Genomic DNA, 26126 nt, shown 5'->3' with positions numbered 1-26126 from the left:
GGTTTCTTATCTTCTTTATAGGGCCATCTGTTTCGCCCCATAAAGAAGATAAGAAACCTTTTATGCCAGCAGGGCAGTCCGTCCAAGTGGGACAGCTCTAAAAGAGAAAATTGTTTCATTTTAGTATAATCGCAGCACCCGCGCTTTACTTTTAAAATGATACAAGTAAAGCGCGGGTGCCGCGATTATACCAAAATGAAAGAAAAAGATAGATTTATTTATTTTTATTTTGGTTGAATGGGCGGACAGGCACAGAAAAGGGAGGCGGATCGAGCCTACCCATCCAAGGCCCAGATTGGGTCCTGCTGCATGTGAGCACAATATGAGCCCTTGGGATTTTGAAGTGAAATATGGAGTCGGTGGAAGCATTGGGGCACTAACTGAGGGCGATATTGATCCCCCAGCAGTGGCCGGCATTGTTTATGAGCGAGTCCCAGCGTTGCGGGCTCGTGAGAACACCCAAGATGACGGCCGGTACATGATATGCAAGCGGGACCTCCCAGTCATTTGCCACCGGTGAGGCAGCGTGGAGCGAGCAGGACACACTTCTAGCCTGAACACAGCATCCCCTTAAAACCCCACTAATAAACTCCCTGCCACCGCGCGGACCTGGGGGGTGGGGGGGGAGGCGTGGCGTGGCGTGGTGGGCAGGCTCCCCAGACTCCAAATGCTCCCGACGCAACAGTCTCCACGGCCCGCTTGTTCACGACTTCACTGTTTTGACAAAGGCATTGTCCGGAACCTGGCACAGTGACACGCTGTACCTATATCTTTAAGTACCACCAAGTCTCCACACGTAATCTCCCCTTCACCCAAATGCTCATGCCATGCTGGTTGCAATGCAGACACAGCGGCAGTCCTACACCTTTGTCATGACACTGCCGAAAGAAGCTGCTCACCCAACACTCCTCCAAAACCAATCTAAGACTACCACCCTGGAAAAACAATCCCTCTATAGTGCACCCTGTCGTGGCAACAAGAATGTGCTGCACTTCAAAGACGGAAAACGATCCAACTGCAATTTCTCTGGCTGTATTGCCAGGTCACCAACACTGTTTCCAAGACGCACAACCCATGCTGCCTAGTCTCCATCGCAAAAAACAGTATTGTACCTGTGCCCTCTTATACAACACTAAAGGACTCCGGTAAAGGATGCAGTCATTTAACTCTCTCTGTGGACCGCTTTGAAGCCTTTGTGTTTTCACATTATGAAACTCTTGGATACCGTGAACAGCTGAGGTATTATAAAACTGCCTATCTCGGGCACCGTGCAGTAGAATCTCAACTTTTCATGACATTGTGACTTGTCCTCTTATTAAGATCTTGCTGAAGATGAGGACCTGGATCAATGAACACAGTCGAGAGGCAGAATTCGGTAATTAATTTTTCAACAATTGATCTACGTAACTACAAAATTGTTTTCAAGTATTTGGATCCATGTTTTTATTGATTAGTTGTTAAATTATTTATCCACAGCAAACACATGCCCCTTCAGTCCTTTTATCCCTGGACTGAACCAAACTCTGCCTCTTCCCTATCTCCCTAACTTAGTGCCCTCCTCGCCCCTCTGCTCCCCCTGCCGCACCTTTTCTCTATCCAACCTTACACCTGTTACCTCCCTCCTAACGCCCCCCCCCCGCCCTGGGCATCCGCACCCTCCAACGTTAGCCTCCTGCAGTCCGGGATTCATCTCCTTCCCCAAGCGTCACCCATATCCCCATTCCTCCTGCACCTCCTTCCGTGCCCTGTGACCTTCCCCCACATCACTCATCCAAATTAGCCATACTGAGATCTTCCAATCGCTGACCAGCATTTGCCCAAACCTGACCTGCATCCCCAAGTGTCCCAGCTTCCCACTCTACACGCCCTGCCCCCCTTGAAGGCCACACCACCTGCGCCAAGAACCCCCCCCCCGGTCCTCCCTGCCTTCCTTGCCCCAGTCCCCCCGCCCCCCCCCCCCTGCCCATGTGTCCGTAGCCCCAGTAGGAATTGCCACCGGCCTAGAAGGATGAAGGCACCAAGACTGCGTAAGTTATGCCCACGTCCCCACCTGCCAGTCCTCCTCCCCGCTGCCCCATGAGCACCGCATCCTCCAACTGGGTCCATACCCTGTCCTTCGCCATGGCCGCAAAATGTTCTGTGGCTTTCAGACTGACGTCTGATGCAAGCCATAGCCTGGCGAGCGGGGGGCAGGGACTCTCTGATTATTCTGCGGGTCTGTGGTTAATCCCCTTCCCCCTGTTTTGCAAATGAAGGGGGCTCTCCCCGGATCAGGAGCAGAGGGGCAGGGGCTGGGTAATCTCTGCAGTGGATCGAAAGACGAGCTGGGAAGGGGCAGTGCCGGAGTGAGCACTCTCCAGTCAGCAGGGCACTTAAGCAGGGCAAGGGGAGGCCCTGGACCTGCCCTTCACTGGTGCCTTTGTCCCAAGGAGCTGCCCACCCTAGAGCTGCCCATCTGTGGCGCCAAACACTCCTGGGGTTACCCTCCACCCAGAGGCTAGCCTCCCTGGACCTCCGCATCCTTGGCCACCCTTCTCTGGAGCTATCCACCCTTTGGAGATACCCCCTGGCCCCTAGAAATACCCCATTTGGATTGTCCCACCCTTGGAGTTACCTACCCCTGGAGCCACCCATCCCTCCTTTGGAACACGAAACGGCTCCCCCTGAAGCTACTGAAACAGTGGTACCCCCCCCCTGGAGCCACCCACCACTGCGCGGGAACAGGGGGGACCCCTGGGATCTGAGGGCCGACAGACCCTGGCCAGAAGATGTCCCGGTTCAAGAGGACAAAGATCACCGCGGAAGGTCAGTGTGTCCCGCTACACCCTCACTCCCCCCCCCCCCCCCCCCCCCCCCACACGTGTGCTCTGGTTTCGCCATCTCTCCCTGCATCGGATGAGGGGCTGCAGGGTAGGCTGCTGCCTGCTGGACCCCAGCAGTGGTGCAGTGCCCGGGGCTGGTAAGGCATGGAGCTCGCGCTATGGGCACTAAACTGCATTGCAGCTGCGTGGGAGGCAAGTACGTTGGCTTTGAATTACTAAAATGTGCGCTGACGGGGGCTTGTCACCCCGAGACACGCATGATGGAGGAGGCTTTCTCCTGGTAAAATCAGATGCAATTCCCTAGGCTGCCGGGGTGGATATATTTGTTGGTCCGAGTGGGCACCCTCCCAGCACAGCAGTGACAATGCATGTAATAGTGTTCCGCCCACTGACACATACACTGAGTGCACACGTTCATATTACAGCTGATATGTAAATGCGTCTTTTTATTACCTATTTTACTCCGTTTTGGTTCCCCTGCGCAGCGGTGACGATAAATATTGTATTATACCCATCACTTTTGCACATTTTTCCATGCACTTTTTTTCTGCAATCGGCACCTCTCCTCGGTTAAAGAAGTGTATAAGTAATTATTTCACGATCTAATTAATGAGTTACACGTGTGACATTCACACGGGCTAATATAGGCACTGTTTATCCACACGCAGTTAGCACAGGCTGCTAATTGCCCCTCTGTGCGCGGCAGAGGAGAGCAGGGTGGGGGACGCGTGTGCAGCTGCGCGGCCTCTCGAGCCAGGCGCGTGCACCTCTGGCGCTCTGTCCATGAAGGATTCCTCGTCCCGACCCGAAAGGCGACTTTCGGGTCTTCTCTTCAGGCGCAGGTGGCAAGAAACCCCAGCAGGGTGGGCGTGTGTGTGGCTCTGTGTGTGTGGCTCTGTGTGTGTGGCTCTGTGTGTGTGTCTCTGTGTGTGTGGCTCTGTGTGTGTGTGTGTGTGTGTGTGTGTGTGTGTGTGTGGCTCTGTGTGTGCGCAAATGCAGTAGGTCTCGCATTTGCGAGAGATTAAGTTATTGGCATTGTAAATGACAATGCTATCTGTTTTCAAAACCAACCCATAAATAGTTTGTCATTTACAATGCCAATAGCTCTAACTTTGTCAAAGGCTAGACCTGTTGTATTGTAAATGCTTTTTTTTTTTTTTTGTTTAAAAAAAAAAAAAACAATTCTCCTCCATTATGAATGTTTGGAAATACTAAAATGCATCTTGACATTTTACTTAATGATTCTTTTAAGAAATGGTACCGCTAAGTTTAGACCAATGTTTTTTTTCCTGTTTGCATCTAATCAGAGCATTCTGGGAGATTTCTACATAGCCTCATATTACGCTTTGAAAATGTTGCGTTTTTTTTTTTGTTTAGTTTTTTACTGGAACCACTGGCAGTGCAGTCTGAGTTTACGACACTTATTTAGAGCACTCATCCTAATAATATTGTCATTAATGCACCATATATACAAGTATGGACACCAATATTGCCTTATTTGCTGACCATTCTCTTCCCTGCTCCATAATGTGATGCTGTAAACTGGCAGCCAAAGGGTTTGTGTTGCAGGAGGGTTGAGCCTACTTGTCCCAAGGACAAAATAAACATGAAAACGTGTTGTCCTTGATCCCCCAAACAATATGCCCTGAACAACGGGCTATAGGAATTGCACACCCCTGCGCTGGGTGCTTGCAGAGTGCGGCGTACATCGCAAATTGATTTACAGGAACCCTGGCTAGGACGGTCTAATGGAATGGGGTATGGTAGATATTAATATATAAAGGGCAATGGAAGATTCTGACAAACGGACCAGTAACATGAGGTTGGGTAGACTGAGGGAGGAATGGAAACTTCTGGCTTTGCTAAGATTATGTAATAATAATTTTATAAATGATGGTGTTGCTAACTGAGCTTAACTGCTGGGGGGGAGGAATGTTATAAGAAGGCCGTTACCCCTTTTGTTGGAAACAATTGTTTTTTGTTTTTTTCCAAATTTTATGCAAAAGACCCATCGGCTCCTGCGGCCAGGCCACTTTGCTCCCTCCCCTCCCCGTCAAACTGCCATCTGACTTGCTGGTTTACCCCACTGAGAAGTTAGAATGTAGAGTACTTCAATGGGACCAATGCCTAGCAGACAAACTTTTCTGGACCTGTTCTTCAGACTTTGCCCGCTCAAATGTTTCCAGCCATTGATGTTGAGCCTCAAATATCCTGCTGAGGTTCCCACCATGGCCCTGAGCTTCAGTAGACTGCTGTCGCATCCAGCTGGCATCCTTACCCGCCAACTGTCTTGTCAACAAAGATTTTCTTCAGGGTGAAGACTATGGGCCTGATCAAGAGTTTGATGGTGCTGCGCCTGGTTCGCCCTGCCGCCGCCATCCAGATTACAGGTTTCCTCCTGTCTGGCGGGCTATTTTTGTCTTTCCCTCGACGGTGCCTCTAGAAATAAACGCGAAAAACAGTTCCTGCCAGGCATGGACTGAAAAGTCCATGCAGTCAACGAACTGGTGTGCATGCACACGGGGGGGAGCATATACTGTCCGCCCCCCCCCCCCCCCCCCCCTCTCTGTATGCATCCACTAGGCATGCTGCATCAGGGGGGCCTGTAAGCCCCCTTTGTTTTCTCTCCTTTCAGGGTTTTAGTGGCGGGACCGCAAGCATATTGATGCCACTCTGGCGGCTGCAGCGGGGCTGTGGTGGTCTGACCTCCCAAATTGTAACGGGGCGGTCTGGAGACTGCTACCACAGTGTCCCTATGAGTCTGGCAGTCCGTGGAAGTGAAGTCCCACTGTACAAATATTAGACTGAACTGCAAGAGATCTGCAGTGGTGGCTGATCAACTGCGATTGGGTCAGCTGCAGGCCCCTCTCCGTTCTTCCCCCTAGAGCTCAAGAAGTGACAGATTCATCCCTCTTGGGCTGGACCAGCCATATGAGAGGTGGATATCTGAGGTCTCTGTTCTCCGGCAGAGTCTCTGCTGTAGCTCAACTTCCTGAAGTGAGTGATTTGATTGGCATTGAAAGCCTTTCTCCCATCCATCAAGGAAAGTCTGGTTCAGGTGTTCACATACCTCATGGCAGTTGTGTTGTATCTGCACCAGTAGATGGCTCAAGGTCTTTCAGACCTCTGGAGAACCGTGGCTCGATATGGTCATCACCACATAGAACACACTGTCAGCATTTCTGCATGTTGGAGTTTCCAAAGTGTCTTTCACTCGAAGATGCGTTCCTATTAGACTGGAATGTCTGACTCCTGTAACCTTTTTCTGCTGCTACCACTCCCGCCCCAAGATCTCGATCAGGAGAGATCAAGCCCAGGTCATACTACTGCTTTCAGATTGGGCACAGAGTATCGTATACAGAACTTCTGGGCATGAGGATCTCCTGTCGCCGCCACAGTGCAGGGTTCTCCATCCAAACCTGCACCTGCTCCAACTCCATGCATGAACATTGATCAGCCATAGTTGGCGGTCCTTGACCTCTCACAAAGTCTCATTTTCATTTTAGTAATCGGGGGCCCATCAACACTTGTTTGGTCTGTTCTTAGCTGGCCCATCTCTGCTTTTTTGTGGTTGCCATATTAACACCCCCCCCCCTTGCCTGTTGTGGCATGAGTTTTGATTTGTCCTTTCCCTTTTAACCCAAGCACAGCTGCTCTCTCTACGACTTCTCACGGTCAAGATCGTTGTCTTGTTGGCATCACATCTGCCAGGAGTGTCGGCGATCTACAGGCTCTTACTACTCACCCTCCATACACCAGCTTTTTTCCAGACAAACTGGTTCCCCGTACCTGTGGCTCTTGCCAAAGGTGGTGACCCCTTCTTAAGTCATCCAAAACATCACAATGCCCATTTTCTTCGCTCTGCCTCACTCCACCAAGGGGGTAAGAGAGGCTACATTGCTTGGGCACTGTCCTTTTCCATTGATCACACAAAAGAACACCAGGTGGATGATCAGCTCTTTGTAGGGTGTATTGGAGCCAAGAAGGGCAAGGCTGTGCAGAAACAGACCATCTTCAGGTGGATTGTAATCTAGTCAAGATCTGCTATGCGTTACCTAACAAACAACCGCCTGCAGACTTGCGGGCTTGTTCCGCTAGAGCTTTGCTTACTGCATTAGGTCATGGAGTTCCTGTCCTAGACGTCTGTCAGGCTGCTGCATGTGCATCCTTCCACAGGTTCACCAAACACTACTATGTTGATTTCCGGTCAGTTGTGATGGAAACTTCGCCTGTCCGGTCCTTCGCCAGTTTGCAGGTCCACATCTACGGTGGTACTCCTTTTTGTATCGTAAGGTGAGGAACAAGTTGGTTACCTTTGCGAACGCCTTATCTGGCAGACACTGTATCTAGGTGCAGATTTCTTACAGATGTGCTCTGTTCTGTGAACTGGTCTTTTTCCACAGGATGTTCTGTATCCAGTCTGATGCCTGTGGATTATTCTATGGTAAGGAATCTTCAGCTAGACAGGTGCTAGGTAAGTAACTTGTTCATTAGGATTTAACTGGGCCTAGTAAGAGGTCCAATCTTCCTTGACAAGAACTAGCAAACACTAACTAATAATCCACTTCCTCACGCATGCATAACCGTAATCTACCCCACTGTCCAACTGTTCCCCAGCTGATCTGGTGCAGTTAACAAGTAAAACAGTTGTTCTGTCGGGTTGCACTGCCATCAGAAACCAAAGCAATTCATGCACATTTTGTGCAGGAGGAAAAGGGATTTAATATGTAGTCCATTAGCGGAGAGTTTTGCTCTTGTGGTTGAACACAGAACGTGCTGTAAAGGGGTCATTGGGTGCACAGAGTTTTTATCAAGTAGTCCTGCGTATCTTACAGTTGCCCCAGTAGGCATTCCAAATCGTTGCTGTCTTTTATGCCTGCTTTGGTTTGGAGATTCATTGTGAAATCTTTAAACAGATTGACCCTTTAACATCGTGAGTGATTTGGATCAGTGCAAACTGGCCCTAAGTAACTGCACACATATCAAACGCTCTTTACTATTCCAGTAAAATGAGGGCTTGAGCTCATATCGGATAGAGCATCCAAAAACAGATTGCTGTCTGTCTTGATGTGTCAGGAAGCCAGGGCTTTGTGAATATGCCCTCGGACTAGTGGGAGACCTGTGACAATTGTGTGCCATGCTCTTTACTACTCCCCGCCTCAACAATTCTTTGTAAACTCTGATTATCGGAGAATAATTTCTCTGGCCAACACCACTTCATATTGAGTTGCTCCTATTTGTAAAAGTGTCCAACTTAGTCTTGTTTTAAAATGGACTATCCAGTGAATGATGACCCAATGTCTGGCTTCCCAAGACACCATCAAAGGCACATTTTAAAATGCTTATCCCCGATTGTTAGTGGCGTGGGACTTGGTATGGAGACCTATTTTGTGTTTTGTTTTTTTCTTCTTTTCTTCCCGTTCTCATTTTCACTGGATGGGCCCCTTTTTTTACATTAATTTCAAGGTTTCTACGGTTTTGAAGTTTGGGGATCTTATATGCTCTTATGAAAATAATGCGTCTCATCGGTGTAGAATTTGAACAGTATATTTTGGTTAAGTACTCTAATCTGTACTGACATATTTGCAATATAAACAAACAGCTGTCAACCGTGAATCCTGGATGCGTTCTTGTCACAGTCCCTTCCTGAGTCAAGCAATGACACAACACTGATTGGAGGTACTAGTAGTGTAGGGCACATTCGATTTGATGCACCAACTAAACCTTGCATCTCTTCAGACAAACTGAAAACCATTTTAATTGGTAGTTCTGGTAAACTGTTTTTGAGCTGGTCATATCTGCTGAAGGCAGAAGTTGTCCTTGCAGGGGTTTCGCGAAACCTTTCTTGGGTATTCATTTCAAATTGTGCATGAATGAATTCCCATTTCTAGAGGAACTGTTGGATCCAGATTCCCATCTCATAATTCCCCTCCACCCCCCCCCCCCCCCACCCCCCAATCTTATTATGGTAGAAATATTGCCAGTGGACTGCCCTCTGGATTTAGCATCTTCCCCAGCAACGAAGAGTATCGTTTACTACCAATCTCTAAATCCGATCCTTCATTTCTGCAGTGCTTATGCTCCCATGCTCTGGTAACATCTGCTTTACTGTGGCAAGCTTAGGGTATATAAATGCAGGTGAATGTAAACTCTGGCCTTAAACCTCACTGTGATTACATAAGCACTTTAACTCCATGCCTTCAATTTCCCGCTGCGTTTTTAATCTATTTTTCCTTTTCATTTTGCAGGTGTTCTTCAGTCAAAAGCGTGGGAAGTTGCAGTGAAAGATAAAGCAAATAAGACCTGTTTGTACGCCAGCATTATGTTGAACATCACAATACAATATGAAACCAATAACGGTAGCTTTGTAAGTGCATATTATCATGTAGTGTTTTTGAAGCATCTTTAAATTTACATCTACATAATAGACTTGCTTTATTTTAAAATAAAAAATAGTTTTATTACGTTTTGGAAGGTTTTACCGTTCATCCTGTGGCCACTTTAATGGTAAACAAATGATGGGCATTATCTAGATTTACAGGCGTTAGTTTGAAATCATTGTACATCGTGCACCGTTCTCACAGTATAATTCATAACCTGTCTAATCCTCAAATTGATTGAATTTGGTGGTTAACCACAGTAACCTACTTTTTGCAAAAACCTGTGTAGCCTAGTTTTGTGATCTTGTACTTTTGAGTGCTGTGCCTATTCCAAGTACAAATTCAGTCACGTGAAAAACACAGCAGTCCTTAGAATCCTATGCTTCAAAGATAAACTGCCTCTTGGTGCTGTCTAAGGTGGAGAACAATCATCTCACTCACATTTATTCCAATCACTAGAAGACCCACAACAGACCTAGTAATTGGTCTTGGCAAAGATTAGCATACATTGATGTGCCATGGGCATCTTATGCTTCCCTTTATGTTTCTCAGACCACAGGGCAGATTGCCCCCATCCATAACCCCTTCTTGACTTAATTTTGCCATTTGCTGTGAGGTGGGTGCTCTGGGGACCACCGTTGCATCGCTGTCTCTCTCTGTGCAATGACCAGGGAAAGGTCCAAGAATGCTACTACCCTTCTTTGGTTTTTGAGGAGCATATAAGCTCAACGGGGATATTTCTACGTTGTCCAAATTTCCCCTAATTATTCTTACTAATTCAGCCCCAACCTTGACCAAAAGTGATATATCAAAGGGCAGCTACAGAACATATGCATAACGTCAGCAAAACAATAGCATCTCTTGTCGTCTTTGCCCATAATATTGTTCAGTTTGAGGTATGTGGTGGGGGGTGGGAGGGGGGGGGGGGAGAGGTTCAGCCTTGCGGCCCTCTGGAACAAAAGCAGTAGCGGGGTTTTCCACCAGCACCCCCACCACCCCGAGTTCTGAAATGTTATCCTATGGAAGGAAGAGCAAGATCTGCAAACCGGTTGAGTACATCAACTTACAGGATCAATTGCCTGGAGTTAAGGTGAGTGGGGTTCAAGGCAGCACCAACAGTAAACCACTAGTTGCACGAGGGCGGCCTGGTAAAAATCAGGACCAGGAGCCCAAAGAATTTCAATGGGGACTGGACTCATTACAGAGGCTGCTCAAGGCCCAGAAGTGTCTTTAGACGTTGGATTTTTCCTTAACGGAGCAGTCTCATTAGGGTGTACCTGTAAGCAGAAGCTGCAGGCGACATCGGAGTCCAGGAGAGGTGAAACCACAATGGTCTCTAGCTCTGGAGGGCTGGGGAACCTTGTTGGCACTATTGGCACACTTAAACCTGGGCCAAAGGTGACTGGTGCAGTGGTTGCTTCAGGTGTCTGTTTTTGGCAGTTCCAAAGGACTCCGTACTCTTTTTGAAGTTCCTGCTGAACAAGTCCTCTGTTCATGGGAGGTCTTGGGACTCCAGAAACTAGGGAGGACTCCCAGCCTACAAAAGAGACCCTACTGCAGTAGGAGTCTACATTGGGGCTGTTTTCGAGTTGGGTGCTTGCTTCAGTATTCTCTGGTTTAGTAGCTCTTCAGTGTCCTCTTACTTCATCGGAATCTACTTCTCTGGTGCCAGTGGCACTCCAAAATACTGAGTTTAGGGATGTTAAATGGATGTAAGGTAGTAGCCAATGGGCTACTGACCCTTTGGGGTCAATAACGAACTTCATGACCACTTCCTGGGGGAAGTGGGCATAATCCTGTCCAGGAATTCCTAGGTATGCCATCACAAAGATGGCTCCTACTGAAAAACGTATCCACCTCGCAGTTAGCCCACCTTAGGGGTGGTGGTACTAGCCTGGGGGTGGCATGCCTACCTGATAAGCTGATTTTCCCACCTGTCCAGGTGCCAAGTGTGCTCTGGACGGGTGTGGCTTCTTCCTCTCCTGTGACTGGATCAAGATCCACATGCCACAGGATGTGGCTCTTCTGAAGCTTGCCATGACAAAGAGGCTAATCGGAGGTCCTCCTGTGTGAGTGGTGCGTCGCCCTCCTTCCTGGACTGGCCTTTGTTCTGGGCCCCCCCCCGTGTACAGTACATGGTTTAAGATGGCTTCCCTGGTCACTTGCATTACAGCAATAGAGCTGACTAGCACAGGGGCATATCCTCTCGTGCAGATATGCCCTCCCATATATTAAGCACTCTGGCTTAGAACTGTCAGGTCTGCTGTTGGGGTGATTTACAAATCATATGCAGTGGTAGGGGACATGGCACACATGGATGTGTGACTTGTGTTTTCTGTTTTGTCTGCACCAAGAAACCCATCCTGCAGTGGCAGTTGGTGAGGGGTTCCTTACGGTGGCACAATTCGTGCTGCAGCCTGATGCCAGGTGGGATCTATTTTCCACAGACCATTCATTCCTTACTTTCCAGAGTGCCGCTAATTCTTTCTCAAAAAGTGCTTCTCTAGCCGAGCAGCCTTGACACGCGCCATGACTTTAGACAGCATATTATCTTGTTGTAGTCTGCCATCCATACATCTGCACCAGTAGCGACTCTTGGAGGGAGTGCTGTGTGGCGGGGGAGAGACCACGGGGTAGTAAAGTACGGCACTATGTCGAACCGAGGTAAGTTGATAAATAAAACGAAGTGCATTGCGCACGCTGCATCGCCACTTGGTGTTGCAGCGTGCAGTGTAACTCGTATTTATTTATGTACTTACCTCGGTTCGGCTGTGTACCGTAGCTTACTCCCCACCCCTCTCTGCACCGCGCCACAGCACTCCATCCAGGAGCCGCTACTGATCTGCACAAGTACTTCGTAATTCACCTGAAAATACAGTTGCTACCAAACCATTATCCCACTCGTTTCTTGTGTCCTCTTTGATAGTTTAAGGTAAGGTTATTTGCTGAGGAAATCAGTTATTTTGTTGAAAGCACCTTGAACATAAGACTGCCTACGCGTAGTTCAAAAGTTGCATAGACTGTTTGGTTAGTCTTTATTAAGACCTTGTGAGGTGAGAATTTTAGTTGGAGGTTTTTGGTAACTCCTAACAATTGCTTTAGCGCCCCAAATGAAGCCTCAAAGCTGACCAGTTGTCATTAAGTGGCTTTCTTTGTGAGGTACATCATTTAAGTGCTCGATAAAACATTTCTTTTATACCATTGTAATTTTCACATTTTTTATTAAGTGGGGAAGTAGATTCACTTCTTTTAGTGAAGTGGCTTTATAAGTCTCTAATTTAGAAATTTTTAGGGTTATCTTAGTGGTCATCGTTCTATTATCTGAATTCCCATTCCCCCAAATATACTCCATCCATGAAGACTAAAGCCATATTTGGTTTGAACGGTCTGTCGGGTCCTGTATGCTTAAGGATGAATGTCATATAAATGAGTTCTAGCATTCTGCCCCTACAACACCACAGATGACACTTTTTTTATTTTTTATATATTTTTATTGAATTCAGTTATAACATGTGGACAAAGCTCATCAAAACCACATACATTCGCAATGATACACCAAGTGCATGTTCGAGGAGGTACTGGTATGGAAGCGGAACATCAGCCATGATATTTACATTTCCAGCATGTCCAGACGTTGTGCAATTCTTTCGTTTGTAGTCAACGGGGGTTCGCATATCCCAGGTGGCCAAAAAAGACACAGGAGATTTGGGAATGGTATAGTAAGCAGATCTAAAAAGATGGGTTTTCAATGCCTTCTTAAAAGGCACAACATTCTGGATTGATCTTAAGAACAGTGGTAGAGTGTTCCAAGCAGATGCCGCAAGGACAGCAATTGACTGGCCTCCAAGGCGCACTTGCCGAAAGCGAGGTACACAACAAATTATGATCAGCTGACCGTAAAGATCGAGTGGGGGCATAGCGGCTAAATCTTCATCAGATACGAAGGCCCAAGGCCATTAACTGCCTTAAATGCCAGCGTCAGGATTTTGAAAGTAATCCTTCGTGACCCTGGCAGCCAATGCAGTTCTTTCAGATGGATACGTACACTCTCTCTACTGGGCACATTACAGCGAAGTCTCGCCGTCGCATTTTGAATGATCTGTAGTCTAGCGACTAAAAAGGCTGGAGTTCAACTAAAAAGAGTTGGCATAGTCGAGCCGTGATAGTATTAAAGCCCTCGCAACAGACTCTCTTGCCGAAGACGGAAGATATGGAAAAAACTTTCTCATAGCCTTAAGAGACCCTAAGCACAGCCCTGTAAGTTTCTTTATATGTGCCTCAAACCTCAGGTCCTCCCCAAACCATACTCCCAGTTTTTTTGCAGGGATGGTGACTAAACTTGGCAGGGGAAAATCCGGAGGCCACAGGAGTTGTCTAAAATTGGGCGCAAATTGGCCATACAACAACATTTCTGTTTTATCTTCGTTGCATTTCAGCTGCGCCGCCGCTAGCCAGCTGAAAACCGAAGAAAGACCGGATCGGATAACCTCCGTGCCTATTGCTGTACCAGGCCAAGTAAATAATAGTTGCGTATCATCTGCATACGCTATAATTTTGGCCCCCATTTGTTCAGCCATCACTATAAACTGGGTAAGATAAACATTAAAAAGCAGGGGGCTCAGTATAGAGCCCTGGGGTACCCTGGTGGTAAGAGGCTTGGCCGCGGAGGAAAACGGCGGGATGCAAACCCGCTGGGACCTGTCAGATAGAAAAGATTACACCCATTCCAGAGCTGAACCCAACACACCTATCTCAGCCAATCGAGTCAAAAGAAGAGTTCGGGACGGTGTTAAACGCGGCAGAGAGGTCCAATAAAATTAGGACCGCTCTACCGCCACCGTCCAAACACTCCCTAATAGCCTCTGTGATCTCCACCAAAGCTGACTCCGTGCTATGCGCTGCACGAAAACCGGACTGAGCAGGGTGGAGAGCCCCAGACGATTCAACAAAGGCATTCAACTGACGAAAGGCGAGTTTCTCTCCAATTTTCGCCATAGCTGGAAGCAGGGAAATTGGTCGATAATTACCCGGCACGTCCGGTTCAGCGCCCGTCTTTTTCAACAAGGGTAGGAGCTTTGCCTGTTTCCATTCCTCAGGCACCTTAGATGTCTTAAAGGATAAGCCCATTATTTGTGAAACCTCCCTTGCCACTGAGTCTGCCACTACTGCCAGCACCCGAGCCGGACAAGTATCGCCAGGGGCGCCAGATCTCAAAGACTTAATCGCTACCAACGTGTCTTCCACTGAGGGAGGAGAAAAAGCCTCCCAACGTATGGGTGGGTCTGAGGCCAAGGTCCATGTGTAGGGGGGTGAGAGGAGTACTTGGTGGTAGACTAGAGTTGTCTCAAACTTATTCTCGGATCTGACCTGTGCACCTACAGTGCTGTGTCCCCAAAGTTCTGCCCCATACATAATTGCGCTCCTGATTTGAACTTTATAAATCTCCGTCCAAGAGCCCAGTTGTGTAGATGTTACATTCCTATATAGTTTTTCCAGGCCCCCGGTCATCTGTGCTAGCCTCAGGCCTGCCTTTTCTTGATGCAGACCCCACCCAAAGGTTTCCGTCAGCGTAATACCCCGGGAGTGAAAGACTACCACCCTCTCCAGCAGGGTACCATTTAGGGTGGGGTTACGGCGATACGTTTTACTAGGATTAAATACCATATACTTGGTTTTTGAAGTATTAATCTCTAGCCCCGTGTCATTCCAGAATGTAGAAAAGGAGTCGAATTCTTTGGATACCCATACCTGTAGTGATTCAAGCAATTAAACACTCCCAAGCACCCTTTACATTGGCAGATTAACTCCTAACATGACCTTTGCATGTCATGCAGGTACCCTGTCATGAAGACTTACTTGAAGGATTGTTTTACCAGGCCTCTTCCTTTAATAGGACATGAGACTCCATTTGACTTCAGCAAGAGCATTTTAATGATTGGAATGAAAGGTCTGGGCCGTTGTCTTTGTCAAAAATGAAAAGCACATTTTGTATTCCTGGCAGAAGTTAGGCCCCGAAATGCGCGACCCCCCTTCCCAGGCTCCACGGCGCCCCGCCTCACAGATTGAAGACCACTGTTCTAAAATAACTTGCAAATGGCACAAACCAAAAAATTATCCAGATTAATTGATATTGAGGAAATTGCCGGTAGTCCTGGATTTTTCTTTTTATAGCCTGTTTCCAGTTACCAAAAACACAGCAGAACTGTATTTTATGGATACCATCAAAGATCTGGTGTTTATAGTTAAATTGACAGGTAATCGTATTTCATTGCCATTCGTTACCTGACTTCAATAAAATGTGTTTTCATTGCAGAATAATGCAACTCTTGCGAGTCCCAGTGAAGTGAAACATAATGGAAGCAGATGTGGAACTGCTACCCTTGCCCCGCTACTTTTTGTAGATTTGGGCCGTGGTCACACATGGAGCTTAAATTTTACACGAAGTAACTCCAGTTACGAGGGAAACGTGATTACCTTCACATACAACACTACTGATGCCGAGCTGTTTCCTGATGGCAAGCCAAACGGTAATTCATCCAGTTATTTCGAATGTTTTAAAGTTTCTCTTTTATTTTAATTGTTTCTGGGGAATTCCTTTATGCATTCAAGCATCATACTTATTTGCATGTACTCTGAACAGACTTCATGACTTAGAAATTTATTTATAATGAATGTAAGGCTGTATTGCTGATCCACCCTTGTTTTATAGCAAATCCTACTCTTGACAGTGGTAGTCCGCTTTCACCATGCTCAGAAAAGTATTGCTGAACCTGAAATGGCGCAAAGTAATCAGGAAGGACCAATCGACCAGGTTGAAGGCCTCCTCTGCGTCCAATGAGAACAGGGCTGCTCGGATATGTTTTCCAGTGTCAAAGTGCATGGCTGACTGTTTATCTAGGCTTCCAATTAATCAGGAAAGAGAAAGTGGATAACCCTGGTAGGCTGGGTGTGCGAGTCTGCACTGGATGACAATGAATGAGCAATTGCCAATTCTAAAGACTGATTTGTTGAGCATAAATGATTTAATTGCCACGTGTTGAACAGAGTAGGAATATTCCTCTCACCTTGAGGGAGTTCTCTAGTGTCCAGGATGTTATGCATTGTGGAAGTGAATTTTCAGAGGGGATAGAGTGGTATCCTGCCCCCCACCTCCCAAGACTTGAGAGGAAAAACTAATCAATGTGGCTCATGAAGAGCATTTAGGGGTAGAGGTGACTAAAGGCAGGTGTAGTAATAACTTCCACACGCAGAGAGGTTCCAACACGTTTATTCAGTTTATTTCAACACTGGTGCTCCCTGCTTGACAGGATCATAACAAACTGAACATTATACTGCAGCCTTCAGGAAACATAGCGGGCCATACCAAGAGGGAAGAAGACAGGGGGGGGAAAAGGAAGAAGGGGACGAAACCAAGAGGTAAGTTACAACACATCATCCTCCCTAGGGAGGCCACAGGGGAAAGGGGGGGGGAAAAAGGCAGAGGACCTCTATAAATGGAAGAGAGGATGAGGAAAGGAAGATGGAAAGAGTGAGTAAGATAGAGAGACTAGGAAAGCATAAAGGGAAGAGATGAGCAAAAAACGAAAACCAGCATAACAGCGGGTCCTGCAAGGTGGACCCAAGCCCCAGAAAACACCGGGGACAATGTAGAAGGAGGAATCCCTGGACAGCAACAGGGGCTGGCAGGGGGGTAAGAGGACAGAGGCGGGTGGGGGGGGGTTAAGACTAAGGCTCTAACTTCTATGCCGCCCCCTCGTACCTACCAACTAATATGTGACTCTAAATCCCCTGCTCTCCCGGAAATATATAATAAAGGAAGGGAAAGCAAGGACAAGACACCCAAAACTACCCATCCACCCCAAGCCCTAAATACTAAAACAAATAACTGTGAGGCATAAAGCTCCTGATAATATAAGGGACTGTCCACACGGAAATGATGTAGACACTGGGGAGGAAAGGCTGCCCCGATGACAAATCCTAAGGAGCCCACACATCAGGCTTGAAGTAAAACTAAGTTAAGAATTCACAAAAGGTATTGCTATCAACAAAAGGTTCTGTGATGGCCAACTAAAGACCAGGCCATAGTGCAATGTGGAAACCAGAATTGCCCCAGTAGTGGCTGCAGGACAAAGACACCTCAAGCTCCTAATTATCCGCTATGCCAGACAGCCACCTGTCAGTGCATAAGTTTACTTCGAAGAGTGGACCATGAACCAGATGGTGAGCCTCTTTACACTCCTCCATAGTCTTCCTAGACACTGGGGAACTCTTTTACTATTGTGCTCCATACTTTTCTCCCCCGTAACATCACTTCCATCCAGGTGAATGATAATAACTTTAAGGTCTTTTCCTTGGGTAGTTTCCTGGACCAGACTGCACTGCGCCTGCGCCTTGTAACACCACAGGCCTCATTCACTTTTACATCATCGTTGTTTGGTCTTGACCATCCTCTCACTTCGGGTCTATTTCCATACTCCGATCCTGAACCACTGGACATGTTCTCCTTCCATATTCTTACACACCACTCTCTCCAAAAATTGTGTTGAATAGGATTACTCCTTTCCTCCTTTACTCCTTTAGTTGAGGTTATCATACATTTACCTTTTCTAATTAACTCATTCCTTTTTTTCCTAACATCTTCACTTTTTTCCTTCAGTTTCCTTGCTCAAATTCTCTCTCCTTTCAAGTTCTTTATAAGTACCATGTTTGAGTTTGTCCTTAACCACATTTTTTTCCCATTCCACACTCCAAGCAGTTCCTTTCCATGCCACTTCGACATTATATGGTGGTATTCTTTCGTTCAACCGTTTCTCTCCAGATCACTCCTGTGTATATCCCTTTCTAGGTATGTCATTATTCTTAATTTCTTTTGTTCCGCCCCTCCCAGATCTGAGGGTTCATCTTCTGTGATGTAAATAGTTTTCCTAGTACTACTTTTCTTGTATCTCAAATCCAAATCTTTGCCCCCAATTATGTTAATGACATCACCTACGTACGTTTTGAGGGATATGATGGTCTCTTTGAGTTCTCTTCCTTCTAAGTTGATGATGCCCCCAGGGTTAACTTTACTCACGTTCATCCCCACTTTGTCATCCTTGTTATCCCTGTTAACTTCATAACTTTGTACATCAAGAGACATCAATTGCATATAATAATCCCCTGTATTTGCTATCATATCTTCACCAACATTTCTTCCAGCACCCTCCTGGTCCTTCTTTACATTGCTAATGTAGACTTCTTCCCCTCCTGCACCTAATTCATTCAACACTATTTCCATTTTTTCATTTGGAGATGAAGGTTGTTCCTCATTTTCTATTATTGCTGCAACATTGCGAAAAGTTTTCCTTCCACTCTTTTCTTGTAGTAGTAGAAATACCATCCCTTTCTAACAATGGCTCCGGCGGTGATAAATTATACCTATAGTATATATTCATGTTGATTTAGAAATAAAACCGGAAATGTAGAGCTCAAAGAGTAAGTTTCTCACGGTACTATATTAATAGCTGTGCACACAATAGGTGAAAAGAGTAGGTAAGCTAAATTCTCACAATGCCAGCCAGGGCGGTGGCGAGATAGCTATGGTTTTATACACCTTGTAAATACAGTCCACTTTTACTCAATTCTGTATCTTTTTTAATCTTTATACACTCGACTGGAGCAATATGGGAATAGGTTCCCTAACGGACATGACACCCACGTTTAATTCTCAACCCTGCTAGGAGTCTTCCTTACTCAAAATGGCCATTAGACACAATGACGTTATGACGGTAGCTCTTGACTGACCACTGAAGATCCGAAGGAAAACTCGATTGAAATACTTAAAGTGTTACCTTCACCTTTCCTTATTTTAGAATAATATACTTCAAAGATTATTTTTTTTTCTTTGCTGCTCTACTTCGTCGCGTTATATAATTGAATCCTCTATTTTCATAATAAGCACAAACGCGCTCTTGTTTAGTTAGAATCTCAAAGGGAAAACATCTGTTATGATAACAACTTTGCTCAGCTTTTAATGTAATTGTTCTATGAGCCTTGACCTCACGCAGAGTGTTTTAATGTTGAATACTCAAAGTCTTTTACTACCATACGCTCCCCTGTGCGCCTGGCCGCTTCTGCTCTTGTTTATTTTCAACTCAGACTCGGTGACACATCTGCTATGATAACAATTTTGCTCAGCTTTTAATATAATTGTCCCATGAGCATTGACCTCGCGCAGCGTGTTTTTTTAAATGTTGAATACTCAAAGTCTCTTTACCACCATACACTCTCCTGTGCGCCTGGTCGCTACTACTCTTGTTTATTTTCAATTTCAACTCGGACTCGGTGACCTTTCAATTCCTCATAGGGTGGCACCCACTATCGCTCAGGCGTGCTTCACACAAATTCAAAATGGGGTTTCAGAGAAAAGATCGCTCCCAGCCATAAAGACTCACCCAACAGCCTTTCGCAGTAGCTCATGTGCATAATATCCGGGTCTCATTACTCCCTTCAGTCGAAACTCACTGAAGCTGCAATACTGCTACGGTGTGGTTACGTTCCTATGTATGGCACTGAGGAGAGTTACACTTCTTTCCTTCCGGCGGTAAACACCAAAGAGGGAAACCACCACCGATTATGCATCACTTTTCCAAAACACGGTAGATCTGTCATGCGCTGCCCTCACTGGATATTTTCATGAGCTTTCATGCTAAAAATGACCACACGGCGGCAGTAAATTATTCACTTGGTCTAGCGATTGCGCTGTAAAATTTGAGGAGAATTATAATAATAATGACGGAACGATAGGCTTGCGCTACGATGAGATGAGGAGAGTTTCACTGCGAACGCTATTTGCGCTGAATAACCTCAAAGTGAGTAGCGGGAACAGAATGCTTCGTACCCTTGCCTCACTCACATTTCAACTCCGTCACCAAGGCTCCTTTTCCTTTTCAAATTTCAAGACGCTGTGACAACAATAAAAATACGTCTCCCGCTCCACACAGCTCTCCTCATAAGTTTAAGCTGCACCTCCTGAATTTTCGCCTTACCAAAGCTCAAACTCGGGTCTTACTCCTCTTTTCAGTCTCAATTTCACACGAACGCCCGAGGTAGCTCATCAATTCATTTCTTCATATATTCTCATTCCTTGTCCAAGCTCATACAATTCCAGGGGAGAGCACCCCACTGACCCTGGCTCAGCTCCGTTTCCTCCGTCGCCAAAATGTAGTAATAACTTCCACACGCAGAGAGGTTCCAACATGTTTATTCAGTTTATTTCAACACTGGTGCTCCCTGCTTGACAGGATCATAACAAACTGAACATTCTACTGCAGCCTTCAGGAAACCTAGCGGGCCATACCAAGAGGGAAGAAGACAGGGGGGGGGGGAAAGGAAGAAGGGGACGAAACCAAGAGGTAAGTTACAACAGCAGGTTATGGGAGTCGTATTGGTTGCCGGGTATAGATGATTAGGTTGAAGTGCTAGATTGTTGGCAATGCACTAATAATGATAAAAGCAAGAAGACTCGCCACCCCTCTATCCCCAGTTGAGATTCCATCAGAGCCCTGGACCAAGTTCTGTTTAGGCGTTTCTGGCCCTTTTGAGTTGATCACACATAAGGAATGATGTTATATTGTTATTTGAATACACTCCCAAATGTGTAGCTACAGTCCACACTAAGACTGTAATAGAGTTCCTCAAGGAGATGTCCTCTCTGGAGGGGTGGGGGGGGGGTGCTATGGCTTACTTGCAAAGTGATTAGAATGCTACTTAGGAACTCACAGCTCTCTATACCGGTTGTGTTCTGATGTATGAATTGCAGACAGTTGTTGCTGCCTGGAAGCTGCCAAAACAGGTGATGGATAGAATGCAGAACAATGTCATACATTCACCCCAGTAAAGAGATCTGTGCCTAAATCCATCGTTTTTATTTTGCTCACCATGCCATTCCAGTTTGAACCTAGCCATATGCAAATCAGTCTTGATCCTGTGCCCCATGGGAACAGTTCAGCCGGAACTGCTCACTACGCCACTGGCTCAAGCTATTCTGGCTGATGAAGGCTGATAGCCAGAAACCGGTCCTAGGATGCTTGATTCCGGTCCAGGTAAGACCTGGCTTGGCAGTTCGGTCTGGACTGTTCCCCTGAGGCACAGGGTCAAGACTGTTTTGCATATGGCCATGCCTGAACTGGGGTGGCTTGGTGAGCAAAGAACGATGGATTAAACCCAGATCTGTGACTGGGGTTGAATGTTTTGCCATTGTGCAACATTCCGTCCATCATCTTGTGTGTTTTGCTGCCTGGAAGCTGCCAAAACTGGTTTGCTGTGCTATTGTTGTACTGTACTGAAAAAGCTTCAATGAAACCAACACCTGGGTGTTTGTGTTTATTTGAAACCTAACACCAACACATGCTCACATAAAGATAAACACACATATAAGCATGCTGTCACTGACCCGCAAAGGGGTACACAACATACAGTTAAAAGTATTTTTTTTACTTGCCTTTGCTTTCAACAAAAGTCTAGCTCCATCTCCTGGTGCTCTATTTATTACACTAATAGTGAATAATGTGTGGATGACGTTTACCTTGCAAGCTGACAGGTTTTCCGTTACTTGGTAATGAACACAGCCTGACACAGTAAATATTAGCTTAATCCTAGATATTTTAGAAGTTCTAAAAACATGTTAAATTTGTACTCCTCTGAACTTTTCAATTCATAGGAACAGTAATCACCGAGACTCCTGCTGTACCACAGCTGTTTACTTCGATACCTCTTAAGACCAAGTACAAGTGCAACCATCCAGATTTGATACAAGTGGATAATGTTGTTCAGATATATTGGAATGTGATCCTCCAGGCTTACATTGAAAATGGCACAATTGGAGAGAACGGTAAGAATAGAATGTATTCCAAATTGGGTTTTAATAGTGTTTATGCTGTAAATCTCCTCCATATGGTCCTAATGTAGTCCTGTCCATCTAGTGTAATATTTTTCTGGAATCTCATTCACATGTTTGTTCTCTGCCACAACCTGTTTTTGCTGTGTCGCAACACAACGCCCTTCTCACTCTCTTATTTCAACATAGTACAATGAGCTGGAAACCTGCAAACTGTTGTCATGATCTAGCAGAGCCTAATGGTAGTATCTGTAGATATGTACACACTAAATGTGAGGCTACAACAAGAGACTAGAAGTGGTTGAAAAGCAGCATGCATCCAAACATTGCTTTCTAGCCAGGTTAGGCCTGCTTCCAGGACTGCCCGCCCACTCCACTAACTCTGTGGCTGCCGCCTCTGCCACTTTTCTCGAAACTAATAGACTAGTTCTTTGAGAAGGAATGGATGCAACAATGAGGAAAGAATATTCCCTGCACTTTGTCCCTGAAAGTGCCCTCTTTCCATTTGTGCTACTCATTGTTGCCCAGAAACACTCGGATGGTGGATTTTAATCTAGAAAGGGGAGGGCATGTTATCTATTGTTGGGGAGGTAGGGGAAGTGTTTAGAGTGGTCCTGGGTGATGTGGAATCTGCTAAGGGAGGCTGTAGGGTAGCTATAATGGTGGGTTGTTTGCCATTTTTAAGGCTTTTTATAGACCTGCAGGGTTCTGTCTTTCCATTTCTCCTGGCTTTCTGCACGTTTGTGGTCATGTTGGGAGTCTGGACAACGTAGCAGGTGGATTTAGGCTACCCTGGTGTCATTGGCTACTAGAAGCATTTCAGATGCTTTATTTCCTGGTGACACCTGGCCTACTTGATCCCCCAAATCACCTTCCATCTGCTTTGAGCTGCAAGAATTGCATTTGGGCCCCATTTCCATTTTCTGCATCTTGTAGGCCTTCTTGTCCCGGCTGCCTTTACTTCTATAAATGCCTGGCTCTTTACCAGTGGGTGTCCACAGCTTTTCCCTCATCAGAAGCAATGTCTTTCGCTTTTTCCTCCAACCAGTTTGTAACTAAATCTAATCTTCATTCAACTCCTTCATTCGCAATATGAAATTAGACTACCTTGCTATTTGGCTTGGGGTATATTCAAAATGAAACAGTTAATTACCATACTGAGGCAGAGATCCTACTCTATTGAGGGCTGTTTATGATTTTCAACCAATATCCTTTTCATTGGTGTCTAGCTAGATCACTCCTAAAGTCATGGACGAACACTGCTGGTTTTTCAACTGAGTGCGCTGAGGCTTGCGAACCATACCTCCGCGCCAGTACCCTGACCCTTAAATGTGTATGTTTGAAAGGCCTATAACCAGTTGGCATATGCTAGCTTACTTCTACACCACTAGAATATTGTATTAGAGGTACCCAGGGCCTGTAAGTTGGTGTCCTGTGAGAAGCTCGCCTGGTATATGATGTCCACTAATGTAAGTGGGCACCAGTCCAGACCACCTTATGGTGATTGAGGTGGTCTTGGACCACCTTAGAAAGCTCTCCAAGTGGTGGCTGTGGAAAGTAGCCTTCAGGCTTAGTCCAGAAGAAGTGTAAAGCAGTTGGTTTCACCAGAATGCAATCTTCTAGTATAGATAAGTGAAAATAACCACACAAATATTTATAAATATGTATTTATTATATAGTACTCTCTAGTATTTTCCAATGTCTCCTACATGGGAAAAAAACACAATGCACACAGTACTTTAGCAAAGAAACGCAGTAAATAGCACAAAATACACAGTGGAACCCCGGGGTGGGGGGGGCAAACCATATACTAAAAGTAGTGTAAGAACCACCACTTGAGTCGGGATGTAGAAATGCTGGGGACCCTTAGAACCTCACTGTAGTGGGGCGCCATCACGCCCCCAACAATCGCACTGTCAAATGTGCCAATGGCCTTCATGTTTCCTTATTATTCATTTTTTCATGTTCATCCATTTACTCCATCTCTCTTTCACATTTGTCATCCTTCTTAATCAGTTTTAATGCGAGCCTGCGCGCTGAGTGTACTTGCTGTTTGCGAGTTTTTACTGTTCACCCCATGTCTATCCGGACTTTGCGAATGAACAGGACCAAGGCAATAATTCATGTCAGGCAGCGTTTTATTAAAAAAATACCCAATGCATTTCGGGCTCAACGCCCTTCTTCGGGGGTCACTGTAAACAAATGACAAATAACCACAGTCACGAGTTGTGTTATTCACTTTAAAAACATTGCTTAATGCTAATCTAATTGATAAACATGTTACCCAGTGTGTATTCAGCATTTTAGTGTATTGCGCTATCTACTGAATGTTAAACGATTTGAATAATATGCTTTTCGTTACTCCAGATCCTAATTTTTGTTTCATTGCCGCTTTTCAAAAAGTTGAAACCCCCTCGTTCTCCTCCCCACATGTGAACCACTCATCAATCCCTCGGCATCTGCCTGTACCTCAACTCTATATCACACATATTCCCCTTCCCAATCTATTTCCATCTCTCTTCGCGCTCATTTACTCTAACGGTTAACTGTATGCAAACTGACGTGCCCCGTCTCTCACTTTAACCACGACCTCACAGTCATCATTATTCCATGTAAACTCTCCGTACCCTCCCCTCCATCTTAGGTGTTTTTTACTACCGGAGATAAGCTTACGATATGCACGCTTAACACATACCTGCTGCCTGTTGTTTAAAACCGTCTGTCCTTACTCCATCTGACTTCCCATGTGTGTCCTCCCAGAATCCCTCTCTTATTTAATAATGATGACTGTGAGGTCGTGGTTAAAGTGAGAGACGGGGCACGTCAGTTTGCATACGTTTAACCGTTAGAGTAAATGAGCGCGAAGAGAGATGGAAATAGATTGGGAAGGGGAATATGTGTGATATAGAGTTGAGGTACAGGCAGATGCCGAGGGATTGATGAGTGGTTCACATGTGGGGAGGAGAACGAGGGGGTTTCAACTTTTTGAAAAGCGGCAATGAAACAAAAATTAGGATCTGGAGTAACGAAAAGCATATTATTCAAATCGTTTAACATTCAGTAGATGGCGCAATACACTAAAATGCTGAATACACACTGGGTAACATGTTTATCAATTAGATTAGCATTAAGCAATGTTTTTAAAGTGAATAACACAACTCGTGACTGTGGTTATTTGTCATTTGTTTACAGTGACCCCCGAAGAAGGGCGTTGAGCCCGAAATGCATTGGGTATTTTTTGAATAAAACGCTGCCTGACATGAATTATTGCCTTGGTCCTGTTCATTCGCAAAGTCCGGATAGACATGGGGTGAACAGTAAAAACTCGCAAACAGCAAGTACACTCAGCGCGCAGGCTCGCATTAAAACTGATTAAGAAGGATGACAAATGTGAAAGAGAGATGGAGTAAATGGATGAACATGAAAAAATGAATAATAAGGAAACATGAAGGCCATTGGCACATTTGACAGTGCGATTGTTGGGGGCGTGATGGCGCCCCACTACAGTGAAGTTCATAACCCTGTTGCCACGTGGGCATGGCAATAAACTCAATCTGCACGCACTCTGGAGAATAAAAAGACAAGCATGAAAAATAAGTAAAAAGGTGTGCATCCTGACCCCCACTTACAGCGCAGACCCTTAGAACCTCCCATGGTAAGTAGATGGGGACCCCGCGGAGAGTGTGGGAATGCAACCATGTGCTCCGTACAAGTCTATGCGCAAGTCAATTTTCTATTTTATTTTTTTATTTAAGATTAAGTACCCTTCCCAGTGGACCCTGTGAAAGACAGAAGGTTGGAGAGCCACCCCACCTGTGGATACCCTAGTACCTACACCAGGGATGCCGGGTACGTACATGTGAAGTGGTGTTGGAAACCACTGTTGAACCCAATGGAGGACTTCAGGAAAGTGCCGCTGTGGAAGAAGTGTCTGGTGGAATCCGAGGATGGATTCTTAATGAGCGGTACCGGCAAGCAGAGGGGACTGAGTCTGTCACTCAGTGACCAGGGGACTTGAAAGACAAATGCCCTTCGATGGGCGGTGTT

The 26126-nt window shown here is 45.9% G+C and overlaps 1 protein-coding gene across 2 annotated transcripts in view; it reads left to right on the top strand.

The window, feature by feature from the left end:
- Window positions 1-26126, top strand: part of LOC144829518 (lysosome-associated membrane glycoprotein 2-like) — a 340950-nt gene that overhangs the window by 20678 nt on the left and 294146 nt on the right. For both annotated transcript variants that reach the window (XM_078688735.1, XM_078688734.1), the window contains exons 2-4: window positions 9071-9189; window positions 15516-15729; window positions 21903-22073. In XM_078688735.1, coding sequence (XP_078544861.1) covers window positions 9071-9189; window positions 15516-15729; window positions 21903-22073 — 504 coding nt within the window. The remainder of the gene's footprint in view (window positions 1-9070; window positions 9190-15515; window positions 15730-21902; window positions 22074-26126) is intronic.

The sequence above is a fragment of the Lissotriton helveticus genome, chromosome 4_1, assembly GCF_964261635.1.
Source record: "Lissotriton helveticus chromosome 4_1, aLisHel1.1, whole genome shotgun sequence".
Taxonomy (NCBI): domain Eukaryota; kingdom Metazoa; phylum Chordata; class Amphibia; order Caudata; family Salamandridae; genus Lissotriton; species Lissotriton helveticus.
The sequence above is the reverse complement of the archived record's forward strand: the minus strand, read 5'-3'. Positions and strand labels throughout refer to the sequence as shown.